The 19,349-nt window shown below is 41.4% G+C and overlaps 1 protein-coding gene across 4 annotated transcripts in view; it reads right to left on the reverse strand.

Annotated features, from left to right (window-relative positions):
* Positions 1 to 19,349, reverse strand: part of LOC134491423 (transducin-like enhancer protein 1) — an 88,125-nt gene that overhangs the window by 14,783 nt on the left and 53,993 nt on the right. For all 4 annotated transcript variants that reach the window (XM_063295175.1, XM_063295176.1, XM_063295174.1 and 1 more), the window contains 6 exons: positions 16,670 to 16,786; positions 15,189 to 15,242; positions 14,154 to 14,306; positions 11,486 to 11,630; positions 10,900 to 11,090; positions 10,344 to 10,420 (listed from right to left, as the gene is read on the reverse strand). In XM_063295175.1, coding sequence (XP_063151245.1) covers positions 10,344 to 10,420; positions 10,900 to 11,090; positions 11,486 to 11,630; positions 14,154 to 14,306; positions 15,189 to 15,242; positions 16,670 to 16,786 — 737 coding nt within the window. The remainder of the gene's footprint in view (positions 1 to 10,343; positions 10,421 to 10,899; positions 11,091 to 11,485; positions 11,631 to 14,153; positions 14,307 to 15,188; positions 15,243 to 16,669; positions 16,787 to 19,349) is intronic.

Raw genomic sequence — 19,349 nt, forward strand, 5'->3', positions numbered from 1 at the left:
ATATATAAATAAATACAGAAGCTCATTCTCCATGTTTTTATAACTTGCATGTTATCATTAACATCTAAACACACATTTAGGATTTTAAAGACAAAATATTTAACAAGAGCTAGATTTTTTTTTTAAAAAAAGTGATGGGCCTTAGTTTCTCTTAGCATCTTGTCAGGCTGTAGTAAAGATACTGAAACAGGTTGTCCACGGGGAGTTCTTTTAGAGCAAGAGAATGGAAAAAAAAGTGTGTTCCTCAAAGCATTATTGTTTTCATTACTGTTGTTTTGAGCAACCAGCACCTACTTCTATCCTAAATGCCATGTGTTAGTTCAGAAATCCATTTTGCTAGAAAGAAAAGAACTAGTAACTATAGAATAAACACATTGTATACAAATTCACACACAAACACAATTCAACCTATTGACTACTTGAACTATGAAATAATGCAACAATAGTCAACTGAGAAACGAAGTTTCAGTTGTTCGGTTGGGAAGGAAAGGGAAGGAAGCTCCTCTAGTCAAGAAGAGACATTGCAAGGATACTGCATTTTATTTGCAGAATAAATTCAATGTGACATCCTGATTTGTGTCCCTGAAAGGAAACTAGCTTTCAAACTCGAGCTGAAAACTCTCCTGCTGTCAATATAAATTTGCAGTAGACAGGGCATTATCTGAACTCCTACACCAGAAATTTTCAATAGACTTATCTATCACAGATAAGAATATACCATCAGAAAGTTGCTATGGGTAACTGAAGGCATCCTGCTGCCTTGGGGTGATCAGGCGTAGCGTCAATCTAGCTTCAAAAGCAAATAATGAAAGGAGATCAACTCAGCACCTAGGATTTTCAAAGTTTATCTTGTCTATTTATATAGTACACACAGGCTAAGAAAGAAGCAGCTTCTTTAAGGCAGAAAGAATATACAGTAGGTATATGTTGAGTAGGAGACAGAGAAAAAGGAACCAGGTAGTATATTTTTCAGTTCAATCAAAGAAACAAAGGCTGGGGAATAACAGCCAGGGGAAAGGACCTGGGGCTTTTAGGACCTTGAAGTTCCCAGCTCCTGATTCATGAAGATTCTACTTTTTAACTTAACTGAGTGTTTTGCAATCACACTATTAAAAAAAGAAATCCTCCATCTATGGTCTGAATATTTTAAAATAACAGAAAAAGCAAAGAAGTACAAAATGTTGTCATAATCCACAATATGTACTTGATACATGGTACACAGAAACGTGCCTTCTGATGAGATATACCATGCAAGTGGGGAAAGAAAACAAAACAGAATTCAGTTTTAATGATTCAGATTTGTTTGTTTATTATAGGTAACTGAGAACTGATAAGATGCAATATAATTAGAATTTTTAGAATTTAAGCCCAATCAAAACTCAGAAGGAATCCTAGAAAACAGGACTTCAGTGCCTAGATATCTGGGGGATCTCTAGGGATACTAGAACCACACTGAATCAAATAACTAACAAGATATAAATAATAGGCCTTTACAGATCAGCTCTGGTTTGATTTGGAGATTTGAGATTCACTGGAAAAGTGATTTTGATTCCAGCAACACTTTGAGATTTGATTTGGAAATAAAAACCTTTCATAGCTATAAAGGGAAAGCATTTAAATGCCTGCAGCTGCTTTATTTTTGGCAAAATAATGTAAAAAGGGTAGAAATGATAAGGTTCTCTAGAGAACATTAATCCTGCCTAGTTTTTGTTGAGTATTTTACACGATTTCACAGGAATTTTTAAAAAAATTTAAGGCACAGACCACCAGGAGGAAGAAAATTCAGCAAACTAGCCTTCAAATTGTATGTCAAAGCCTAGGTTACTGAACCAGTGGAGTAACCCTCCTATATTCTTTGTCTCTCTGTATTTGCATTCCTTCAAGTCAGTTTTTGACTCCTGGCAACTGCCTGGACAAGTCCCTGCAGTTTTCTTGGCAAGGTTTTCCAGAAGTAGTTTGCCACTGCCTGCTTCCAAGGGCTGAGAGAGGGAGACTGGCACAGGGTCACCCAGCTGGCTTTGTACCTAAGGCAGACCTAGAACTCATGGTCCTCTCCCTTTCATATGCCAATTCAAAAATAAATACTTTCAAAAGCTTTTTAAAATGTGGCCTCTCACTTTTCCACATTCCTTTTTGGAGTACCAGGAAGGAAGATTGGTATAGTTGGTTGGCAAGCTTGGCCTCTCAAGGGAAGAGCTCCCTCATCACTGATTTCAGAGGGCTGCCAGTCTGGGCAGCACACTTTTGGAAAATCTTGTCTGGGCAGAATGACTTGGATAGCATAGTTCTGCTGCTTCTGTTCACTGGTTTTCATGTGGTGACAGTGTCATGGGCTCTTTTAAAAATCCATACCCTATTAGATTGACCCAGACCCAGGAGAGACACAAACACACTGGACCCTGGACCAGGGGGTTTCATTTTTATCTCCCTATAAGGAATGGGGAGACTTTTTTATTTTGCAAACCAAAGGTACTCTACAAAAGTGATGTATAAGACTTACATACATACATCTACCCTATACTCTGTTCTATTACTGTTAAAGTGTTTCCCCTATACTATACTCTATACTATTACATAGCTCTGTTTTCTTCAAAAACATGCAAATGTGAGTAGATCAATAGGTACCGCTTTGGTGGGAAGGTAATGGTGTTCCGTATTGTCATGCTGGCCACATGACCCGGAAGTGTCCTATGGACAACGCCGGCTCTAAGGCTTAGAAACGGAGATGAGCACCGCCCCCTAGAGTCAGACTCGACTGGACTTTACATCAAGGGAAACCTTTACCTTTACCTTTCTTCTTACAGAACCTGTTCTATCTTAACTCTCTGGGATTTCTTCTACTTTTCTTTCTTCTTTATCGCTGCTTTTTAATGTAGAGCTCTTGCACCTTTCCAAGTTGTGCTTTCTCTTGCTGAAAGAGATACTATACTTCTTTTTCTCTGGACCATCCACTCCCTCTGAAGGAAAAACACCTTCTTTCTTTTGGCTGCTGCCCTTTTCAGTTTACTGGTGGCTGCAGAGCTCCAAAAACACCCCTTCCCTACCCCCACCTGCATCAAGGTTGCAGCTTTGTTTATTCCCCATGCTGACACTGGGGGAAAGGCTCAAATGGAGGGAAGGAAGGCAGCACAGGTGCCTGCAATTTTCTCAAGCAGCTTGCTCTTCCTCAGACTGGAGGCACAGGAACTTTGAAAACTGGGACTCTTCTAGAAAAGACTCCTCTTTACAGGCAGGACTCAGTTGTGTAGGATTATGCTTGCTGGCTTCACTTTATATTAATTAGAGAGGCAGCGAAACCAGGCTAGCACAATGTCATGTTCATCGTTCCAATGGTTTGCATACATCGTAACGTTTCGCATGTCCTGTTTCTGATCCGTGTCTATCACCTGCGGGGTGGGGAATTCCAGCCCTGCCAGGCTGTTATCTTTGCATTACCCTGAAGGAATGTGTGTTTGGGTTATGACATGTTTTCAAGGTTACTTTCCCAGGCAGATGTGTGACGCTTGCCGATGCTGGGAGGGGGTGGTTGCGATGTTGGGGTGGGGGCGGGATCGGCTTGGAGGCGAGGGTTTTTAGTTTATATGTGGCGCGCTTTTGCTTATTCTCAGCTTTCTTCGTATTTGCATACTATCCTTTCAATAAATCAGTTTTATTCACTAAACTCTGGTGAGACTGACTTCGTTGGGATAAGGCAATCATTACATAAAGCTGAGAATCATCAAAGAAATCTACCCCGCTAGCCCCTAGCCAGGTTACCTGTGACGGGGAGCGCTAGCGATGTCTCTACTACGAGAAGCCGAGTGGATTGAAGAGGAACCGGACACCACGACAGTGCGGGTGGCCCGGAGTGCCCGCGCGGAGAGGGCGGCCCGCCGAGAACAGCTGGGGCTACAACCCGGCGAGCAGGTGGTAACGTCGGAAACGACGGGCACGTCAGGGGCCAAGAATGGGGGACGAGGACGAGGAGTCCGCTGTAGGGGATGCCCAAGAGGTCCGGAAACCAGGACCTCCGTTGTCACCTACAGTGGTAGTGGTAACCGGTGCGGCTGAAGAATAGGTCACCCCCGCGCAAATGAAGGCTTTGGAGGAGAAGTTGGAGTCTTTGGCGGTGATGCTAAGGGAAAACCGTGGGAAGTCGGGGTCGGCTGAGGGAAGACGAAAGGGCACTAGGGATCAGAGCGCTAACCCGGAGTCACCACCCCCATCTCCGCGGAGAAGAGGTCAGACTCGGTTCCAACAGTCAGCGACAGGGAGGAGGACCCTAGACGTGACTGGAACAGCTGAACGGCTGGAGGCGGCGAGACCCCCCCCCCTTTCCTATGAAGTTTGATGGCGATCCTACGAAGCTGTCTTTCTTCATTACCAATGCTAATAGCTACATGGAGGATTGGGAGCAGAGCTTCCGCTCCGAGAGGGGGAAAATCAATGCCATTACAAATAGGCTGAAGGGAAGGGCGGCGGATTGGTACGTCCAGCTGTGTCAAGCAGAGGCCCCAGAGCTAGAGGACTTCGAGGAGTTTCTGTGGGCGCTAAAACAACACTTTGAGGACCCTCTGGCACAAGAAAGGGCGAAATGGGCTCTGAAGAATCTGGCCCAAGGGTCGCTTTCAGTGGCAGACTACGCGTTAGAATTCAAAGCACTGGCCGGAAAAGTTGAGGATTGGTCCCCGTCCACCCTAGTAGAGCTGTTTAAAGATGGGCTGGAAACTGAGGTCCTTCGGTGGGCTCTGGGGCGTGATGACCCAAAGACTTTGTATGGGTGTATTCAACTAGCGGGCAGCGCTGAAAACGCCCTGGAAACCTTCGCACATCGTAAGGCGGTGAAGCAAGGCAAAACCATCAAAAGCGCCCACGCTCCGATCTCTTCGGGTCGACCCAGCCAGCGTGCGTGGGAAGAGGAGAGGGAGCATCACTTTGCTAAAGGGCAATGTCTGCGCTGCGGGAAGGAAGGCCACTGGGTGGCGGCGTGCCCAAAAAGACGAGCCGAGGATCGCCCAGCTAAACCAGCTGGGAAATCGCCATCCCTACCAAGGAAGATGAAAGCCGCCCTGGCTGAGGCGGAACCTGACAGCAGCCCCTTCTTTGGAGAAGAGAGGGGACAGGAGTCCGATGAGCCGGCGGGAAACGCCAGCCACCTGCTTTGAAGGGCGCCGTGGGGCAGGTGGAAGAAGAAGAAGATGGGCGCGACCATGTTTCGGTGAGTGGGGATTTCCCTACCCTGACCGTTAGAGTGAAGTTGGGGTCCAGCACCCGAACCATAGAACTGTGGGCCATGATTGATTCGGGGTGTTCACGGTCCTTGATGCACCCCGACGTGGTTACTGCGTTGGGGTTACCCACGTTCCCTTTAAAGCGGCCGATGATCTTTACCCAGTTGGATGGGACAATGGCAAGGGGAAACCAGTTACCCACTCTACCGGGATGGTTGCTTTGCAAATGGGCAGCCATTGGGAAAAATTACCGTTTATTGTGGCACCGGTAGGGGGACCTTTGGTCATCTTGGGGATGCCCTGGTTTGTACGGCAAAATCCCTCCATTAACTGGGTGCATCGAACGGTGACGTTCGCAGATGGATTTTATAAAGCCCCTGCGAAAGACCAACTAGACGACAATGAGGTGGGACAGGCAGCAACCACTTCTCTGCAAGTCCTCGAGCCGCTGGAAGGGCTGCCGGAGCATTACCAGGACTTTGCAGACGTGTTTGGCGAAAAAGAGGCGGACCGGCTGCCGCCTCATCGCAAAACTGACTGTGCCATAGAATTTGTTCCTAATGTAAAATTGCCTAGTCCAAAAATTTATTCTATGACCCAGAAGGAGCTGGCAACACTACGAGAGTTCATTGACAAAAATCTAGCTAGGGGTTTCATTGAACCGGCCAGCTCTCCAGTGGGCGCACCTGTACTGTTTCGACCAAAGAAGGATGGCACTTTGAGACTGTGTACAGTTTTCCGTGGGCTCAATGCAGTATCGATATTAAATAAATATCCTTTGCCCCTGATAAAGGACATGCTAATACATCTGGCAAAGGGGAAAATATTCTCTAAACTGGACTTGAGGGAGGCATATTTCCGTATTCGCATACGGGAGGGGGATGAATGGAAAACTGCATTTAATTGTCCTTTGGGTGCTTTTCAATATAAAGTACTACCATTTGGGCTGGCGGGGGTGCCAGGGGTTTTTATGCAACTTATCAATGAGGTCTTGCATGACCACCTATTTAAAGACGTATTGGTATATTTAGATGATGTTTTAATATATACTGAAACGATGGAGGAACATGTATATCTAGTCAGACAAGTTCTGAGCAAACTGAGAAAGGCAGAATTGTATGCTGAACTATCAAAATGTGCATTTCATAAGTCGCAAATTGATTACCTGGGCTATAGGATTTCCGATAAGGGAATTGAAATGGATCCCGCTAAAATTGAAGCCATTTTGGCATGGGAGCCGCCACGCATGCGTAAGCAGCTCCAAAGTCTCCTTGGATTCGCAAATTTTTATTCATCCAGGGGTTCGCGGAAATTGCGCTACCCCTCACTGAGTTACTCAAAACTAAAGGTTTGGGGGACACACGGAGGGTGAGAAATCCAGGAGCGCTGCTGAAATGGACACCCGCATGCCAGAGGGCTTTTCAGACCCTTAAACAGCTATTTATGTCCGAACCCATTCTGCAGCATCCTGATCCTGACAAACCATTTGTGGTACAGGTGGACGCTTCTGATTTCTCAATTGGAGCTCTGTTAATGCAAAGGGACAACCTCGGACAGTTAAAGGCATGTGCTTACCTCTCCCGTAAATTTTCAGAGACAGAAAGGAGATAGCACGTTTGGGAGAAAGAGGCTTTTGCTGTCAAAGCTGCTTTGGAAAGCTGACATCACTTATTGGAGGGGGCTACCCACCCATTCAAAGTTTGGACGGATCATAAAAACCTGGAGGCACTGACAGCCTCTTGTAAACTGAGCCCAAAACAAATTAGGTGGGCTCAATTCTTTAGTCGTTTTGACTTTAAACTGAAATTTATACCTGGAAAAACCAACTTCCTGGCTGATGCACTTTCGCGCCAGCCTCAGGATGCCAGTACGGTGCCATATCTAGTAGGAACTCTCTGGACAGAGCCCCAAATGAGTCTGGCAGCTGTGACTCGCAGCCAAACCCGAGCGCAACGTTCAGATGCTTCAGTTTCACCTCGGTTGCCTGTTCCCTCAGACTTGCAACAACAGTTTCTTTCCGAGCTGAAAACTGACACTTGGTTGCAAGCAAACCTCAACGAAGTTACTTTTAAACAAGCTTTTGCATGGAAGCATGATCGCCTCTATGTACCTGAGACGTTGCGCAAAACCATTCTGTCCCGATCCCATGATGACAGAATGGCTGGACATTTTGGGTTTGGGAAGACCCTTCATCTGGTTAGACGCCAATTCTGGTGGCCAACGCTCCGGCGCGACATCAAAGAATACGTCAATTCCTGCCCAGTATGTGCTGCTTCTAAACGAAAAGTGGGAAAGCCCCAGGGCTTGTTACAACCAGTGGCTAATCCTTCCCGCCCGTGGGAGGAGATCTCTATGGACTTCATTGTTGATTTACCTCCTAGCCAGAGGAAAACTGTCATTTGGGTGGTGATTTTTTCTCTAAACAAGCCCATTTCATCCCATGTACCTCCATCCCATCTGCACAACAGTTGGCTCGCCTCTTCATTGTACACGTGTACAAAATTCACAGATGCCCCGCCCGCTTGGTGACGGACAGAGGTACACAATTCACGTCCAAGTTTTGGCGGGAATTTATGAAATTACTGGGTACTAACCAAGCATTGTCCACTGCGTTGCATCCGGAGACTGACGGAAATACGGAGGCAGTCAGTTCTACCCTTGAACAATATCTGCGTGCTTTTGTCAATTATCAGCAAGATGATTGGGTCGACCTACTACCATTTGCAGAAGTTGCCTACAACAATGCTGTTCATCAAAGCACTGGCCAGGTGCCATTCCATACCGTTTTTGGCCGTGACTTTGTCCCGATCCCAGAACTGCCTCAGCCAGCCTCCCCCCCATCTTCACCTGCTGATTGGGCTACACGTCTGGCAGCTGCCTGGCCAAAAATACAATGGGCGCTTGCTGATGCTCAAGCCACTTACAAACGACATGCAGATTCCAAGCGATCCACCTCGCCACTTTTCCAAGTGGGGGATAAGGTGTATCTTTCCACCAAATTTATCAAGTCTACACAACCGTCAAAAAAGTTGGCAGCTAAGTTTATTGGTCCTTTTCCTATTATTGCTCAAATTAATCCTGTTACTTTTAAACTAGATTTGCCTGCCAATCTTAAACGTTTACATCCTGTCTTTCATTGCAGCCTGCTTAAGCCTTTCCACGAATCAGCCCGCTGGCATCCACAACCTCCACCCCCTGCACCTATCATGATTGATGGTCAACAACACTTTGAAGTCCGAGAAATCCTGGATTCCCGACGATGTTGTTCTGTCTTACAATACCTGGTTTGCTGGAAACATTTCCCTCATCCTGAGTGGGTTGCTGCCCATGGTGTTCACTCCCCTATTCTAGTTACCCATTTCCACACTGCTTATCCCGCTAAGCCTGCTCCGTTAGGTCATTTCTTTGCTTTAAGGGGGGCAGTATGTCATGTTCATCGTTCCAATGGTTTGCATACATCATAACATTTCGCATGTCATGTTTCTGATCCGTGTCTATCACCTGTGGGGTGGGGAATTCCAGCCCTGCCAGGCTGTTATCTTTGCGTTACCCTGAAGGAATGTGTGTTTGGGTTATGACATGTTTTCAAGGTTACTTTCCCAGGCAGATGTGTGATGCTTGCCAATGCTGGGAGGGGGTGGTTGCGATGTTGGGGTGGGGGCGGGATCGGTTTGGAGGCGAGGGTTTTTAGTTTGTATTTGGCGCGCTTTTGCTTATTCTCAGCTTTCTTCGTATTTGCATACTATCCTTTCAATAAATCAGTTTTATTCACTAAACTCTGGTGAGACTGACTTCGTTGGGATAAGGCAATCATTACACACAATCAGATACATATCACAGAGACAGGCAGAGCATAGATAAAGAGGTTAGCCCAGATGATATGGCCCTGCCATAACCTGTTCTTAATAGTAGTAAACCTTTAGGCCACCCCTTGTGTTTGTGTTAGCCTAGCACTCGTTTATTCATTTTTGAGAAACTTAAACCATTCATGCAGTATTTAAAAGTATAGTTTGACCCAAGATAGCTTATTGGACCCATAAGTCTTCTGTTCTCATAAGCCTGAGCAAAGAAGCTGAGAAAGTGAGTGACACCCAGATTAATATTAGCCTTGTCTTACTCACAAGTTCTGACAGAGAGTACGGTGTGGCAAAACAAAAAACAAAAAAACCTCATAGGCCAGCCACTCATATCTGTCAGAGAGCCTGTCACACCCCTCAACCCACCAGTCTCCCTTTTTCTCAAGTTGCAACATTATATATTGTCCATAATACCCCAGAAGCAGCAGAAAAGCCATCAAATCTGAAAAATGCTTTGAAAGACTACAAAGTATTTCAAAACCAAAGATTTGAAGCAGATACCCTCTTTGATTTGTGGATTAGCTTTAGTAACATGATTTGATCAAACTTCTTTCATGCTGAACATTCTTGAAGCTTGGCACAGCTCTAATAAATATACTTTATTTGCAGAGATTTACTTAGGTTGCAAAACCATACTTTTCAAATGTGGCATTTGAATTTTGGTTCAGAGTATGTACAACACTAGGAATGAAACATGCAGAGCAAATATTTTGTAGAGAACTGAAATGTGACTGACAAGTTTTTATTTCTGAACTCTGAAACAGAATGTTTGCCTTGCAGTTCCATTCCATTATCTTACAGCATAGGAACAAATGAGCAAGTAATAATGTATCCAAATATTCTGAAATTACTTGAAACTTAAAAATAAAATGATCTTTAAGTCATACTAAACTTAGAAGTGGGAATTTCCAAGCTTTTTTTTATCAGAGAAGTTTTTAGCTTAAATGCAAATTAAAACAAGAACATGTTTTATTTATCAGCCAGTATTAACATCCACTTTCCTTCAGCCTTCTGGTGATGCAAAATTCTAGAAAAGAGAGAACATATCTTGGTGATAACTCCTGCCAACTAAGTGGCACGTACTAGTAATAAAAAGTATAAAGTTTCCTGTACAAGAATGGTGAATATACTTTTAAAAAAAGTAGTAGTAGAAGACTGTAGCTTTCTGGGAAAACCTAACATACCTGTACCTTTGGGATGCTCATCTCTTGCCATAAAATTAAACAGTGTGCTCTGGTTAATTTAAATATTCATTATGATGTCAGAAATTACTCACGGTTTTCCTCCAGGGATTCCAGCCAGATTGGGAGGGATTCCAGGTACTCTCATATGGGGGGGAGGATCAAACCCAACCTGATAATGAATATATAAATATCAAAATATGCTGATCAGTTAGGAAAAGTACAAGACTACTAAGCTTTCCCCATACTTAGGTTTCATGAAATCCAGGTCTACAAAAATTAGATATCCATCAATTTGATGGGTAAACATTTCTCATTTGCTAACAGTGTCCCCCATCATAATATATACTTCCTGTCTAATCTTTAAATGGAGGGGAAACGACTATTCACTTAAGAAAACAAATGTTCAATAAAGCAATGAGCTTTTGTACGTTAACTAATGCGTAACATTTTAAAAATGAAGGAACTGAGATCTTATTTTTCAAATAAGGGGAAACATATATATTTCTTATTTTATGTAGGAACATGTTCACATGGTGAAAAAAAAATCAAATCTCTAGAACTGCTATATCCCTAATGTTCTTCAATTCTTAAAGAAGTGTAAGTATTTCAGTGACTTATATCCCCATTCAGATCAGACTGCAAGCCTACCATAGGGGATCGTCCATAGGCAACTACAGCAGCTGCAGCCGCAGCAGCACTCATCTGGGGGGACATGTTGTGCAGACTAGCATAGGCAGCTCCTGGGCTGGTCAGCTCTCCATTCATGCCAGCATGTGGTACCATTCCAAATGGAGCAGGGTAGGGACCTGGTACAGCAAGAGGTGTTCTCAAGCCAGCAGCTACAGTAGAATGAGACAACATAATTATACCTGATGCAAGTTATTTTGCTTTTTCTTTTCATATTAACCAATCAGTACAACTTCTAGCTGCAGTGCAAATTCTGCTTAACACTACATTTGACTGCAACTCTGTGTGAAGTAGAATAACTTTACAACTCTGTGTAAAGTTGAGCAAACTCTAAAATTTAGAGACTTTCCACCATTGCTATTATTTGGGAAGATTAAAAAACTATATAGATAGCGTAAGCATCACAAAAAATAGATACTCAAAAAATCTGCTAAGAATGAGAGTTCTTAACCCACTAGGGTCTTATAAGTCAACAGGTACATGATAACCATGCCAAATTATAGGAGTAATAATAATTCAGTGCACAACATAAGTTTTTTTATTTTACCAGCTTGGTTGACCAAAGGGTCCATTGTTGGAGGTTTTGCAAGGCCTGGACGAAGACCTGGCGTAGCACTAGTTCCTGGGGTCGGTACATCACTTCGTGGAGTTGGTGTGCTGGATTTCAGGACTGGTGTGCTAGCCTTTTCATGCTAGCATCATTAAACAAATCAAATAAATACTGTTATTAATCCAGGGTATTACTGAGTATTCTTACACCAATTATCACAACAGCATGTGGAACTGTGAAATTTTACAGTTAAATTTCCCTGGACAATTTCCCAAAATTCAAAATTAATAGAGTCTGCCCTCCCTATTTCTGCTAAAAAAAAAAAAGAATGAAATGCAACATACTTTAGCTGTATATCTTGTTGGCAAGAAGTGAAACTGATTAGTTAATTGTAATTCAAAAGTTTTCAGCTATTCTAATTCAAACACAGGGCTTTGAAGGAGGTAAATGACAGAGTTATTCAGATTATGAAGATATATTTTACAAAGCAGTTGGAAAAAAAAGAGAGACAAAAGGCAAATGTTAAGCTCCAACCAGACCTCAAAATGATTATTTACTACAATAGACTTGTCCTCCCTTCCAGAAATTTCATAAAGAGAGGATTCAAGAGATTGTTACAGATTACAAGAAAATAAATTATCCTCATGCCCAGCCTGAAGAATGGATAGAGACTGAGCTTTCTTGACCCTTCCCTTCCCTTCCCTTTTTTATTTTAACAGATATACAACCAGGAAAAAAGAGAAAAAGAACAAAAAAGAGATTTAAAACAGATTTACAGGCTGTATAAAATTGAATAAGAATGTTCAATGGAACACTAGATTAATACTACATGTAAGGTAAAGGTAAAGGTTTCCCTCGACGTAAAGTCCAGTCGAATCCGACTCTAGGGGGCGGTGCTCATCTCCGTTTCTAAGCCTTGGAGCCGGCGTTGTCCGTAAGGACCCGTCCGTGGTCATGTGGCCGGCATGACGACACGGAACGCCGTTACCTTCCCGCCAAAGCGGTACCTATTAATCTACTCACATTTGCATGTTTTCGAACTGCTAGGTGAGCAGGAGCTGGGACTAGCAACGGGAGCTCACCCCATTGCGCGGATTCGAACCACCGACCTTCCGATCGGCAAGCTCAGCAGCGCAGCGGTTTAACCCGCAGTGCCACCGCGTCCCTACATGTAAGGATAATCTTATATCAATTTTGACTATTATTAAAAGGAAATCAATAATAAATAATTTAAAAAGGCAATCACTATGATAAAACTGATCATCCAGAATAAATTATTAATAAGGTTTTCCAACTAATTTTAGACAGTCTATCCTTATTATAATGAATCCAGCAAAGTCTAATATTTTAAAGAGAAATCCAAACTTTGCATGTGATACAAGTCATGGGTAGAGTTATACTCCATAAATGGCTTCCACATTAAATTAATTTCTGTATCAGACTTGTTTTTTTTAAATATAAAGTATTTTTTTGACATTATTACATACTCCCACAGCTTAGTCTGCCATTCTTCTAAGGAAGGAATTCTATGTAATTTCCAGTAAAACATATAAAGTATATGGAGCCAATTACCTATACTTTGTAGGAATATAAGGCTTAGTAACATTTAGCAGAAAAACAGCGGGCAGGAAATAAAAGTTTATATTTAAGATTCATTTCGTTGTATAGTGAATCATTTTCCAGAATTGTTGGGTTTTGTGACATTGCCTCCAAGTGTACAAAAATGATCCAACCTGATTATTGCATTCCCAGCATTTTTTTAAAAAAATACGAGTTTTGGCAATCATCACTGCAGTAATATACCAACAAAAAACATCTTGTATTTGCTTTCTCTGAGTGTAATATCTGCAGTGAATATTATATTTATCTTCATATATAAACTGTAATAACCCCAACACAAAATGCTCTGGGTCCATGCTGACAAATTAGGACTTTCTCTGCACATAGGAATGAGATTAACCTACTCTGATGTAACATATCAGATTAAAAACATTTGTAAATAAACCACATACAAAGCAATGCACTCTTAGCTAAAGCAGTTTGAAATAAGATTATTCTATGAGTTACGTGAACTTTATACAGTTTTGTTTCAGGGACTTGATATCATGTCTTGTTTAGCCTCTGACTGGTGGATTATCCCACAATCAGTAAGAAAATGAGGACTTAAATTATAGGTTCAATTACAGGACAATATGAAGTGTTAGATGTAAAGGGAGTCTACTTCTCCACATCTTGTTCAGTTTTTAAAGACGGGCATATAATTTGCTGTGAACCAAATGCTGAAGTTGGCTTTAGAATGGAATGTCAAGCAGCTACACACCAAAAAATGGGCAAGGTGAACAAATTAGGATTTTTAGTAAAATGAACTCAATTGCTGCAGTCACCACAAACGACAATCCCAAATCAAATCAAAGCTGAAATCCCAACATTGGTTTTGTGATCAGATTTCATGGTGTGGACAGTACTTACTCCAACAAAAATGAGAAAAGAGGAAAATCATCATATAATTAATGAACAGGTAGTTTTTCCATTAATAATTACCTGCTACTACAGTTTTGATCTGTCTCACCACAACAACTGCACTGAAGTCGTGAAGCTTGAATGCAATGCAGTAATAAATAATGGTTAGTTGTCAAAATATAATACAACGGAGACAAATACTTACCAAACCTATTTCTTTGGATTTCATGGAAGCCGAACTTCCTGATGAGGCAGTGGATGCTGGGCTGCTAGAGGCATCTTTCTTCAAGATGCGGGTTTTGTCTATGCCGTTCTCTCGTGGGGAATGAGCAGGACTTGCTCGGGGAGATGAAGGGTCCTTCACGGGTGAGGGTAGTAACAAAGGCATATGTTGTTATTGATTTATGTGCAGTAAACTGAGAAGTTGGAAAGCTTTGAAATTTGTAGTATCTTATGTTAAATGCATGACTGTATTATAATTTAGTTCTTTACACCAGTTCCACACATCTACCACACGGAAAAATTATCTATGCTTTAAATGGTGAACAGGAATATTTCAAACCACTAAGAAAAATGTTTGGTGCACTTCAGACCAATTTCCCAGAAATAAAAGAGGGCAGTAAGCAGGATAGGAAAAAAGGAGGAAAAGGAAAAAGGAAAAGGAAGAACAAAAAAGCAAAAGTAATAGTTATGTTTATATGCTTCCACAACACAACAAACCATGAAAGCTTGTGAGGCTATCCGAATTGTTCTTTAAATGGCTTACTTTCCAGCATATTTCCTGCATACCTACCCCTCTCCTTTAATATATCCAGAATAAACACTGTCCATTTATCTATGACCATATGCACAATAAGAACTTTGAATAAGCAAACACCATCATTGCACCATTTCCAGAGTCACAAAAACAATGGTGATAGTTTCTATATTTTTTTTTCCTTCCCTTGTGTTTAGTCTGCTCAGTCCCACTCTCAAATCAATACTGACAGAACAAACACAGAGATCAAGGACTCCCAAAACATCCATATGTCATGGGGCAGATGCTTTGGTTTGAGGAGTAAACAGGAAATTAGTAATATTATACTCCTCCCTACAGTTTGGCTCCTCCAATGAAGAGATATTACTAATAGCATATTATGGATTCATGCAGACTTTTACTAAGGGATATACAACCTATAGTCTAAAATATTTATATCCCTTTCAGCTTCAGCTACAATAAAAGGAACACTAAGCAAGTTACCTCATTAGATACATCCACAACTAAGTTGTCATCACTTTTGTCTCCATCGCTGTCCTAAATTTAAAAACAATGCTTAGTTCATTTAGTATTTTGGACTTTAAACAGTCTATTCACCATAGCTAACAAAAATAAATAAATAAAGAGCACCCTCATAACTGCTTTAACATACTACCTTCCTAAGTTGGCAGAGTAAATGTAGGTGGATGCCCCAGATAGAGGACTTCACCAACTTTTGGATTGCCTGGATGACAAGTTGCAGGTCAGGAGGTTCTCCAGTGCCTGGGACCTGTCAGATGTCCTTTCCTCCAAAGACCACTAATCCGATATCCAAAAATAGCCAAGCTAATAGGTCATGGGTGCACAGAAGAGATACAGTATATAGTGAAGAAGCCCTCCTGAGCATTGGTCAGTCTGTCTCTCTTGCACATTCTCACTCTTGTTCTCTCGCTCACTCTCACTCCGTCTCTTGCTATCTGCCTCACATACTCACCCTACCAGTTTGTCACATGCCCTTTGTTGCTGTCTCTCTCTCACAATTTTACTTGCTTGCTTACTTATACTTATCTCAATAGGGTGCTAGCCTTACTTTCTAAATACTAGTCTAGCATGTTTTTGAAAGAGTGCTAAACCTGCATATACAAGCATAAGATCTGACAAGTACCAATCAGGTACTATGTGTTAAGATGGCTCTGTGAAAGCAAGGTCCAGTCTCTCCTGCGGACCAAGCCAAAATCCCATGGAGAATAGTGCCCAGCAACCACAGTGGAGGGCATGTCCACTGCAGCCTAAAGTGGCCAATCGGAGCTGTGCAGAACATAGCCTCTGACCGTATCACCAATCCTATTATTAAAACATCCTAAATTGTGTCCATAGCCACAACTGTGTTGGGAGGAAGAAAATACAGCGTGGAAACTGGAACAGCTAAAGATGACTCATGGGCTGAGAATGAGATGAAGGTAAAGGACATCTATTTAAAAATGGTTGCCAAGGCATGTGTACTACTGTTAAAGGGACATGAGGATCAATACTGTTGACCTTTTCCAGTGAAAATTACTTTCCTTGCCTATTCTAAGCAAGAATGCTTCCTATTTCAGAATATTTATATTAAAAACAAAGACTGTGAGACATGATGCAATACATGCAAATATATGTAACTCCAAATGCCAGTTTGGCAACACATGATCCTATTAGCTGATTTATAAATAACTGTTTCTATTCTGCCACCAGCAGATGGCAAATTAATTCACATATAAATACTATATCTTTCATCACCCTCTCCCAATTCCTCAGCTTCTTGTGAAAAAAAGCTAGGAAATCAATGCTATGTTATATTGGTAATATTGTGGTGAATAATCTTACAAGCAAGATAACGCATTAAGGAGAAAGGTTAAATATATAGCGACCCAATGGAAGTGCCTTGAAAGTGATAATGGCTGTTGTTAAACTGGCAACCTGGCAACATTTTAGATGAAGTCTCTTACATAGTGGCTTGAGTCCTTATCATCCACTTTTCTTTTCTTCATGTCATTGGAATACTCCGGTCCATTCCTGCGTTTATCTGTGTTCCGCAGACTGTCTGGAACCAAGAGTGAATTACTCTGCAAATACATGAAGATCATCAAATTTACCTTTAGAATGTCTTTGTAGATATAACCTGTGACAGAAATGGGTATTTCCAACAAGTGCAATGTTTTTATTCACAACACAAACACTAAAAACAGATGGCAAGGCTTGCCTTGCAAGAAACTTGTTTTAGACACCTGCTATATAGAGGATTCTGTGTAAGTTGACCTATTCTATATAGTATTCTTCATACTGCATCTATGGGACAAAGTAATGGTGGGAACAGAGCCATTTATTCATGAAAAATGTTTATGTCTGAATTTATGAAAAGTAATTACTGAAGGTATATCACGGTTTACCCTATGTCATATTTTACTGTTTATTAACATGCTTTTTTGCAGGTGTGTGGCTGTGTACCTTTGAGTCAGTGTTGACTTCTAGCAACTGCTTGGACAAGTCCCTGAAGTTTTCTTGGCAAGATTTCAGAAGTAGTTTGCCATTGGCTGGAAGAGAATGACTGGCCCAAGATTACCTAGCTGGCTTCCTGACCAAGACAGGACTAGAACTCACGTTACTCAGTTCAGATGTAAAAATATTTTTTGTAACCACTACACCAAACTAGCCCTTTATTAACATGTTAACAATATTCATTTTAAATGTTAAGTAAAGGGAGAAAAGACTTTGAGGGCTTTTCCTCTTAACTACATAAACATGCTGTCCTCCAGTCCTTGAGTCATCAGAAATGTATGCCCCCTCGAGTACTAAATTTTTTAAAAAAAATATATAGCTATGCGGAACCTCTTGTCAGCAAAAGAAATAGAAAACCTGTAGTGCTTTCACAGGTGACAGAAGACAGCTCCTTTTTTAAATCAACTTTTAGTGTACAACAGGATTATGTTCTCTCAAGGGAGCAGCAGTTCTGATTTTTTTAAAAAAAAAACATACATCTGAAGCTCTTTCAAAGCAATCCATGCATATGAAGAGCCGGCATAAGATCTGACATGTACTTCGAGGCATGCCAATCAGGCATTATGCTGGCAGGTGCTTCTGCAGAAGGCAGGTGTCCAGTCTCTCCTGCGGTCCAAACCAATATTGCCAAGAAGGTCATTGCCCAAAATCCAGAGGGGTATCTACTGAAGACTAAAGTGGCTAAGAGGAGCTGGGCGATCCTAGTCCCTGTTCCCATCAATATCAAATTGCCAATGAAAGGCTCTAGATCAGGTGTGTCCAACCCGCGGCCCATGGGCCGCATGCAGCCCTGAACAGCTAGTAATGTGGCCCCCCAAAATTGTAAACTTTTAACATTTTGCAATTTTTTTGTGACTTGATCACACAGTGCTCGATCACAGACTGCATAAGTAGAAACAACTGAATCCTGTGTAGGGGAGGGGGCAGTGCAGTGCTAATGTCGCCACCACCCGCTACACACATCAACCTGTGGTGACTTGGCATTATATATAATATTTCAATCTACCTACACGTGTTCTGTGATGACAGGTGTTTATTGCTGCTATTATTATTAAGTAGACATGTAAGTTTTCTTATTTGATTATTAAACTTTGCTTTGTTTACTTGCCTAAAAATTTACAATGGGCTTGTTGTGTTATGTCTTTAAAAATATATTTATTCCTAAATAAATTTATTCCAGCATGGCTTCAACATTGTTTCAATAGAAAACAGAACCCAAAAAAGAAAATTAAAAAAGAAAAATCATGGATGAAGGAAGAGTATTCAACGAAAAATGGACAGATGAGTACTTTTTTGTTGAGACAAATACTAAGGCACTATGCTTAATTTGTAGGGGAAATGTGTCAGTTTTCAAAGACTACAATTTGAAAAGGCATTAAACAGAAAAACATGCTGCCAAATTTGAAGGGTTTCGAGGGATTTGTTGTAAAGACAAATTAGCGGAACAGAAAAAAAGTTTGTCATCTCAACAATTTTTTTTAAAAAGTCACACAACTCAAAAGGACTCTATTATAAAAGCTAGTTATTTGATAGCAAACCTGACTGCAAAAAAATCAAAACCGTTTACCTATGGTGAGTTTATTAAGCAATGTATGGAAAGCGGGCCAGATATAATTTGTCCTGATAAAAAAAGTGATTTTTTTCTAAAATCAGTTTGTCTCACCAGGCTATAGCCAGGCAAATTGAAGAAATAGGAAAATCTATCGAAAGAGGTTTGAAGAGTAAAGCTGGTAATTTCAAATCTTATGCTTTGGCAATGGATGAAAGTACTGATGCTACAGATACAGCTCAACTTGCCATTTTTATTAGAGGTATTGATAACGAATGTAATGTCACTGAAGAAATTGCTTCTTTGGTGCCATTAAAAGACACAGCTAAATCTCTTGATTTGTATGAAGCAGTAAAAATGACATTAAAGTAATTTTCTTTAACCATTGTCAACATGTCTGGTATATCTACTGATGGTGCCCCGGCGATGGTGGGTAACAGTGAGGGACGTACAAAATTGATAGAAGACAATGCAAGTGCCACCAGCAACTCATGTTTGATGAAGTATCACTGCATTCTATATCAAGAAAATTTATGCACGAAAGCTTTAAAAATGGATAATGTCATGCAAATTGTCATCAA

The sequence above is a fragment of the Candoia aspera genome, chromosome 2 (assembly GCF_035149785.1).
Source record: "Candoia aspera isolate rCanAsp1 chromosome 2, rCanAsp1.hap2, whole genome shotgun sequence".
NCBI classification, from domain to species: domain Eukaryota; kingdom Metazoa; phylum Chordata; class Lepidosauria; order Squamata; family Boidae; genus Candoia; species Candoia aspera.